We start from the raw sequence: 8997 nt of genomic DNA, 5'->3' as shown, positions 1-8997 counted from the left end.
AACTTCCGGCGGCGGCCGCCTGAGCTTCCTCTTCCGGGTTCACTCCTCCCCCTCCCCCACGCCCTTCCTCGCGCCTATTGGCTGAGAACGCCGAAGGGGCCGGCCGCTTGCGTGACGTACGGAAGGCACGACGTAAAGCGCGCTGACGGTGCCGGGTCGGTGCGTCTCGTAGGAGGCGGCGGCGGCGGCTGCAGGGAGGGTGGAGTCCGTCTCCTGGTGACCTATGACGGCTCTCGCGGGGCCCCGCCCACTGGCTTCAGGAAGACGGACAGGTATGGCGGCGGTGCCCCCGTGCCCTCTGGAGCCCTGTGTCCTGCCTCCAGCAGCCCGGGTGCTCAGCCTCTCGCCTCTCCTAAACAGCCCGCATCCGAGAACACGCGCTCCTGTGGCTGTACGGGGCAGGGCAGGGCAGGGCAGGGCAGGGCAGGGCAGGCACGGGGCAGCTGGTCGCTCACTGCTGCTCCTTATTCTTCTTGGAAGAACCGACCATTCGTTTACGAAGAGACCCCTCCGCGGTGCTTTAATTCGGGGCGCAATTCTACGCACGTCCAAGCAGGAAAAGAAGCCCTACGACTCCCGCAGCCCTGCAATGAGGGGCACCCACCTGTGCATGTTTAGGCAGAAAAATGGCCTACAGCTTCCAGCATAGCTGGCTGGGGCACACTGGGCGTTGTAGGACAGTTGTCTGCCTAAACGTGCGTAATCGTGCCCCAGCTCGCTTAAGTATCCCCTGTGAAGACAGGGCAGAGTTACCCTTGCGCGCACACTGGTGGAGGCCGCTTGGAAGGGGCCACTTCTGAACAGTGACTGGTACGGAGATGCATCCAGTGCCCAGAGGGATCTGCTCTGTTGTGACTCTGCACCCAAGGCAATTTCCTGCTCCAGTCCAGCTGAGGCAGGGGTGCTTTGGAATTAACCTACCCTAGACCACAGGGTGGTTGGGAGGAGATCACTGCTGTGGCCTGGCAGCCACTTCTATGGGTAGATGTTGAGGGACTCCCAAACAATGGTGGCCAACTGTTTCCCTACACATGAACCAATTTAATTCTGGCTTTAAAACTGCTGTTCGTTTGCAGAGGCCCCAACTCTGCGTGACCACAATTCTTCCCTTGGCCTGTGTGCAATTTCTCTCCCCCGTAAACCTCTGTAGTCCTTATACCAGCCTTTCCCATCAGCCACAGCCTGGCGCTCTCCTGATGTTTTGGACTACAGCTCCTATCTGCCCCAGCCAGGATGGCTAAGGGTCAGGAATGCTGGGAGTTGTCATCCAAAACATCTGGAGAGCACCAGGTTGGGGAAGGCTGCCTTACGCGCTCTAGCCATTTGTTCAAAGTTTGTTTCACCACCTTGCATGATCCTCATTTTTCTCTGCCTGTATGAGCATAAATCTGATCTAGAAATGCCTGTAGGAAAACCTGTCAAGTAATTTTGAGGGCACCAACTTCTCTAGAGCAGGGGTGAAATAAAGGTCAACCTCCAGATGTTTTGGACTTGCCTCCTTGCCTGCATGGCCAGTGGTCAGGAATGCTGGGAATTGAAGTCTAAAACATCTGGAGATCAACTTTCTATCCACCCCTGATCTAGAGAAAGGATATCACAGTAGAAAGTGTGATGGAGTACTTAATTGCCTGTGGTTCATTTATAGCTTCTTGCAAATATAGAGTTAAGAGACACCCTCAAGAAGATGAACTAGTTTAAATAACACATATTTCTATAAGAGCAGATTTTGTTTTATTTTGGTGTATTAGGAATACCTGTAGAAGCATTTAGCTCAGACAGAATGTATCTATAGGGTTGGATCCAGGACCTCCCTTCAGTGCGAGGCTGGGCTCTGTTTGTGGAAGGTGCTGTTGTTGTTGTTTATTCGGTCAGTCGCTTCCGACTCTTTGTGACTTCATGGACAAGCCCATGCCAGAGCTTCCTGTTGGCCATCGCCACCCCCAGCTCCCCCAAGGTCGAGTCCGTCACCTCCAGAATATCATCCATCCATCTTGCCCTTGGTCGGCCCCTCTTCCTTTGGCCTTCCACTTTCCCTAGCATCAGCATCTTCTCCAGGGTATCCTGTCTTCTCATGATGTGGCCAAAGTACTTAAGTTTTGCCTTTAATATCATTCCCTCAAGTGAGCAGTCTGGCTTGATTTCCTGGAGTATGGACTGGTTTGATCTTCTTGCAGTCCAAGGCACTCTCAGAATTTTCCTCCAGCACCACAGTTCAAAAGCATCTATCTTCCTTCACTCAGCCTTCCTTATGGTCCAGCTCTCGCAGCCATAGGTTACTACAGGGAATACCATTGCTTTAACGATGCAGACCTTTGTTGTCAGTGTGATGTCTCTGCTCTTCACTATTTTATCAAGATTTGTCATTGCTCTCCTCCCAAGGAGTAAACGTCTTCTGATTTCCTGGCTGCAGTCAGCGTCTGCAGTAATCTTTGCGCCTAGAAAGACAAAGTCTATCACTGCCTCCATGTTTTCTCCATCTATTTGCCAGTTATCAATCAAGCTGGTTGCCATAATCTTTATTTTTTTGAGGTTGAACTGCAACCCAGCTTTTGCACTTTCTTCGTTCACCTTCGTCATGAGGTTCCTCAGCTCCTCCTCACTTTCAGCCATCAAAGTGGTATCATCTGCATATTGGAGATTGTTAATGTTCTTCCAGCGATTTTAGCTCCAGCCTTGGCTTCATCAAGCCCAGCGTGTCGCATGATGTGTTCTGCGTACAGGTTGAATAGGTAGGGTGAGAGTATACAACCCTGCCGAACTCCTTTCCCAATCTTAAACCAGTCCGTTGTTCCGTGGTCTGTTCTTACCGTTGCTACTTGGTCGTTATACAGATTCCTCAGGAGGCAGACAAGATGAGTTGGTATCCCCATACCACCAAGAACTTGCCACAATTTGTTATGATGCACACAGTCAAAGGCTTTAGAATAGTCAATAAAATAGAAACTCCCTGGCTTTCTCCATTATCCAGCGGATAGTGGCAATTTGGTCTCTAGTTCCTCTGCCTTTTCGAAACCCATCTTGTACATCTGGCAATTCTTGTTCCATGAATTGCTGGAGTCTACCTTGCAAGATCTTGAGCATTACCTTACTGGCATGTGAAATATGTGCCACTGTTCGATAGTTTGAACATTCTTTGGTGCGTCCCTTTTTTGGTGTGGGGATATAAGTTGCTTTTTTCCAATCTGTTGGCCATTCTTGTGTTTTCCAAATTTGCTGGCATATGGCATGCATCACCTTGACAGCCAGTTCCGCTGGGATACTGTTATCTCCTGCTGCCTTGTTATTAGCAATGCTTCTTAAGGCCCATTCAACCTCACTCTTCAGGATGTCTGGCTCTAGCTCACTGACCACACGGTCAAATCTATCCCCGATAGTATTATCCGTCCTATGCAGATCTTCCGTATATTCTTGCCACCTTTTCTTGATCTCTTCTGCTTCTGTTAGGTCCTTGCCATCTTTGTTTTTGATCATACCCATTTTTGCCTGGAATTTACCTCCGATGTTCCTAATTTTCTGGAAGAGGTCTCTTGTCCTTCCTATTCTATTATCTTCTTCCACTTCCGCGCATTGCTTGTTTAAAAATAATTCCTGATCTCTTCTGGCTAACCTCTGGAATTTTGCATTTAATTGGGCATATCTCCCCCTATCACTGTTGCCTTTTGCTTTCCTTCTTTCTTGGGCTGCTTCCAGTGTCTCAGCAGACAGCCATCTTGCCTTCTTGGTTTTCTTTTTCTTTGGGACGTTTTTTGTTGCCGCCTCCTGAACAATGTTGTGAACTTCTGTCCATAGTTCTTCTGGGACCCTATCTACTAAATCTAGTCCATTAAATCTATTTTTCACCTCCACTGCATATTCATGAGGAATATTAGTGAGCTCATATCTAACTGATCTGTGGGTCTTCCCTATTCTCTTTAGTCTGATTCTAAATTGTGCAATAAGAAGTTCGTGATCTGAACTACAATCAGCTCCAGGTCTTGTTTTTACCGACTGCATAGATGTCCGCCACCTTTGGCTACAAAGGATGTAGTCAATCTGATTTCGGTGTCGACCGTCTGGTGAAGTCCATGTATGAAGTCGTCTCTTAGGTTGTTGGAAGAGAGTGTTTGTTATGCACAGTGAGTTGTCTTGGCAAAATTCTATCAGCCTATGTCCTGCTTCATTTTGTTCTCCCAGACCATGCTTGCCTGTAATTCCAGGTGTCGTTTGACTACCCACCTTAGCATTCCAGTCTCCTGTAATGAAAATAACATCTCTTTTTGGCGTACTATCCAGTAAGTGCTGCAGATCCTCATAGAACTGATCTACTTCTGCTTCTTCAGCATCGGTGGTTGGGGCATATATTTGGATCACTGTGATGTTAAATGGCTTACCCTGAATTCGAATTGAGATAATTCTGTCATTTTTTGGATTGTATCCAAGCACTGCTTTAGCCACTTTATTTTTAATTATGAAGGCTACTCCATTTCTTCTGTGGTCCTCTTGTCCACAGTAGGAGATCTGGTGGTCATTTGATGTGAAGTGGCCCATTCCAGTCCACTGACACCCAAAATGTCTATATTTAATCTTGACATCTCCCCAATAACCACATCCAATTTGCCCTGGCTCATAGATCTTACATTCCAGGTTCCTATGGTGTGTTGATCTTACAACATCGGATTCGTCGTTCACCACCAGCACCGTTGGCTGCTAGCCGTCCTTTCGGCTTTGAGCTAGCTGCGTCATCACATCTGGGGCTAGTTGAACTTATCCTCTGTTCCTCCCCAGTAGCATTTTGACCATCTTCCGACTTGGGCATCCCATCTTCCGATGGTATACCGACATATCTCTGGTTGTACTGATCCATTTAGTTTTCATGGCAAGAATACTGGGGTGGGTTGCCATTTCCTTCCCCAGGGATCACATTTAGTCTGACCTCTCTGCCATGACCTTCCCGTCTTGGGTGTCCCTTCACGGTTTAGCTCATGACGTCACTGAGGTGCTCAAGCTCCAGCACCACGACAAGGTAACGATCTCCTTTGCTGGAGTTGTGGAAGGTACCTCCGCCAAACTTTGGGGGATCCCCCTCCCCCACACACCACAGCTCATCCCATTTGGGAGGGTCTCCTGACTCTCTGGGTAACATTTTCAGGGGGCTGGAGAGGCTGCTGTGGGAAGGACAGGCAGGGACGTCCACTTCTGCCAGTGTAGTCAATCCAGCTTAAATTTGTATCCAACCCACAGAGTTTGTGGGAACCTAGCGAATCATCTCATTCAACTTCTGGACCCATGACAGGCATTTCTGATGCATCCCAATCCCTCTTCTTTCTGTTACTTTTCTAAATACCATCTAGCCTGATCCTATGTTTGTTTACTCAAATGTAAATAAAAAGGTAAAGGTGTCCCTAGGGTGCGGTGCTCATCCCCGTTCCTAAGCTGAAGAGCCAGCGCTGTCTGCTGAGTTTAACAGAACTAACTCGAAAGTAAATGTGTATCAGACTGCTGCTTTTTCTTTAGGGTTATACTGTTGATTTTAGTTTAATTTAAAACCATACCATGTTCAAATTCAACCTTGGATCAGTTTAGATTTCCATGCTACCATTCTAAAATATCTTCATTTTGTAAGGAGCATTGCATTCAATATATATAAGAACATAAATGCCTTAATTTGCTTCTCAGGTGGAGATTGAAGAGAGAACACCATGAAAGATAAAGAAATAAAGAGGCTGCTTTCTGCCAATGTCATCAGTATATTTTCCATTATTCTAACAACTATCATTCCCTCTCTGTTTTTGGAGAACTTCTCAATCTTGGCAACACACCTGACATGGTTGTGCATCTGTTCAGCAAGTGTTGGTACTGTAAATATAATTTTGCATATCATTCTTAAACCAAATCCATCTACTAGAAGAACTTCGCTTGCCCACAAAGTAAGTCTTAATCCTGTTCAAATGTAATTGTTATGTTGTGGATAAAAATAATACTTGGCACTTTTCATGTCTTTAAAATGCATTACATACATTATTGTTATAATCCTTACAACAGTCCTGCAAGGTAGGCCAGATGGGAAGGTGAGCATGAGAAAAAAGAGGCTTGCTTTCAGCTGCCTAATAAGTTCATAGCTGAGAACAGATTTGAACTGAGGACATTTGGTCTTAAACCTTAGTGTCTCAAACAGAACTCTACACCAGCTGTCTCTCAAAAAATTAGAAAATATTTAACCATCATACCCTGTAAATAATTAAGGATGCAATCCTAAGAACATAAGAAGAGCTGTGCTGGAACAGACCAAGGTCCGTCTTGTCTTGCATTCTGTTCACAGAGTGACCAGATGCCTGTGGGAAACCCACAAGTAGGACATGAGTGCAATAGCAACCTCCCGCCCATGTTCCCCAGCAACTGGTGTACATAGGCATAGTGCCTCTGAGCCCAGGGGTAGCATATGCCCACCAGGACGAGTAGCCTTTGTTAGCCTTCTCCTCCATTAATCCTATATATACCTGGGAGTAAGTCCCATTGCACTCAGTGGGGCATACTTCTAAGTAGGCATGTATAGGATTGCACAGTAAAAGTTCTTTTATTTCTATTATAGAGAGTAGGATTTGCCTTTCTCTAATTAATATGTGGCAATTCAGTCAAACTGTTAAATAGTAGTCAAGTTCTCTGCTCCGTGGAGCAAGATTGGGGTTGCAGTGATATAGAGCATCTCTACACCAGCCTAAAATCCCGCATTTAAGATGGGGCTTTCTGTTTTTGTTTTAAATGCAGGATCATGATGGACTCCCTTTACATGCGCTTCCTCCCCCACTTTTCCCCCCTTATCTGAGTCTTCCATATATTTAATTGGTCTAGCTCCTTTTATTGCAGCTTTTCCTTTTTCATGGAGGAGACTCAAGCGCTGTAATTTGATAGCTCATTATTCCATTTTTTAAAAGATTGAAGATAAAGGTCATGAAGTGTGGGAGGCGCCCTGGAGGTTGATGATGTCATCTAAAGGACCCACAAACTTCTGCGAGTGAGCAATCTCAATAGCAGGATCAAAGCTCCATGTGAAGAAGCCCATAACCTCATTAAGCTTTATTTTATAATGCCCCATGTTTGGTTCTTTGCATTTCCAGGTTTAAAGAGGACCTTAGGGGTTGGACTGGGGCAGACTCCTGTCTGATCTCCCAGAGAGCTGCAGCCATTGGGGATAGCCAATTAGGGATCGCTACATAGACCATTAGTCTCAAGATACGGCAATAGCCTGTGTGTGTGTGTGTGTGTGTATGTATATACACCCAGAAAACGTTTTAGCAATGCATATTGCTTTCCTGTTTAGCCCTGCCTCACCACCTCTGTCGTTTCCCCTGTCTGTGTTGAATTTTTAGGTTGCATGGGCCTTGGGGCAAGGAGCTGTCCTCTTGTATGAAGTACCATGTGTGCTGATTGCACTATATAAATAAATAACACATATTAAAGTCTTTTTCTTTTATTTAAAAGGTTGCGAGGTTTCTAAGATGCTGTGTATACTTCTTCATGTCTTGTATCCTGTTCCATGGAATCATTGTTCTTTATGGAGCACCACTAATAGAGTAAGTCTCTGAAAATCTCATCTTCACGGTAAATCATAAAGCCAGATGTTCTGTGTTTAGTCATTTGGACCCAGTTGGATCCTTTAAAGCTGCAATCTTATCCATGGTGACTTGGTAATAAGTCACAAACAGTTGTGGCCTAGTTCTCACTGGGGGCTGTACCACTTCAGATTGCAGGTGTATGCTTACATGATTGAATCAGGAATGGAATTCTAACTTGAGGAGAAGGTCAGCTCCCACAGATGAGACCATCGCTATCAATCTACCCTGGCACAATGGGCCACCAGCACAAGACAAGAAGTAGAACTATGTGCAGAGTCAGGAACTCAAGCACATGATCTCATCCACAAAACATATAACATGCATATATATAATATGATCAAGGAATTAAGGATGTGTAAAATTGGTCAATTAAGAAAACATGGTAAAAAATCTGCCCATTTTACAGATGGCGTGCACTAGCGAAATGGTTTCTAAACATTTCTGTTGTTTTTCCGTCAATTTTGTACAAGTAAATGCTGAAACTGCGTGGACAGAATGCTCCTTCAAACCAAAACAAATGACACTCCTTGCTGCACATAAAAAATTAGCGTGACAGGGAGAAGGCTCGGCCAAAGGGTGCAGAACCTCAGACCTGGGAGCCAGATCTGGTCTTCTGGGGTTCCCCAGGTGGCCACACCTCTTTCCCCCAACCACTGATTACGTTGTGGTTTCCTGGATTTTGTGCAGTTTTACCCCCATTCTAAAAGGTGGAACCGCCTCTCCTAAGGCCGAGTTACTGGCAGTAAGAAGGTTAAGCTAAAATAGGATGGTATTTTTTGCCCCACCCCTTTTGCCTTCAGCTCTGCCCACCACTGGAATGCGGCCCCCAACTGCTTCTCCAAAATAGAATCTGGCCCATCACTCCTGCTATACCTCTTCTCCCTGACATCTAGTTTTTCTGCGTGGAGGGAATTTAGTTTTCTGGAGGAGCATGAATTCCTCCATTTCCAACCTGAAGTGGTACAACCTAGACCAGGACTAGGCAACCTGGTGCCCTCCAGATGTTGTTGGACTACAAGTCCCACAATCCATGACCATTGGCTGGGGTTGATGGGAGTTATAGTCCAAAATATCTGGCGGGTGCCAGGTTGCCAACTCCTAGTCTAGTCCCACACTGAGCACTTCAGTCAGAACTAGGGACTTGCTCTCGAGCAAGCCTGAGGGCTTAAAGAATCTGAGCGTGTACCATTTGAAAACGATGTGCGGTAATGAGGAAGAATTTAAGACTTGGAAGTACCTTAAAGCAATGGTTGATTTTGAAAGCATGAACCAGAGAGTAAACTTATGTTACACCAATTTGTATATCTTTGAGTGTGGGTGTGATAAGGAAGGTCTTAATTTCTAGGGAGTTCTTGGTGGCATGCTCCAGAAGCTCTCTCTTGACAATGGCCACTGCTCATTACTC

At 45.9% G+C, this 8997-nt stretch overlaps 1 protein-coding gene across 13 annotated transcripts in view; it reads left to right on the top strand.

Moving 5' to 3' along the window:
• The first annotated feature begins 144 nt into the window (after positions 1-144).
• Positions 145-8997, top strand: part of PIGF (phosphatidylinositol glycan anchor biosynthesis class F) — a 37499-nt gene continuing 28646 nt past the window's right edge. For 7 of the 13 annotated variants that reach the window (XM_084829003.1, XM_084829001.1, XM_084828997.1 and 4 more), the window contains exons 1-3: positions 162-810; positions 5656-5906; positions 7459-7550. In XM_084829003.1, the coding sequence (XP_084685129.1) occupies positions 5679-5906; positions 7459-7550 (320 nt within the window). In that variant the 5' untranslated portion in view covers positions 162-810; positions 5656-5678. Of the gene's footprint in view, positions 811-5655; positions 5907-7458; positions 7551-8997 lie in introns of all 13 variants that reach the window. The other 6 variants (XM_084829000.1, XM_084828998.1, XM_084828995.1 and 3 more) reach the window with 2 other exon arrangements.

The sequence above is a fragment of the Heloderma suspectum genome, chromosome 1 (genome assembly GCF_057233095.1).
Source record: "Heloderma suspectum isolate Gila_16-S chromosome 1, 16-S_ref, whole genome shotgun sequence".
Lineage (NCBI taxonomy): Eukaryota > Metazoa > Chordata > Lepidosauria > Squamata > Helodermatidae > Heloderma > Heloderma suspectum.
The sequence above is the reverse complement of the archived record's forward strand: the minus strand, read 5'-3'. Positions and strand labels throughout refer to the sequence as shown.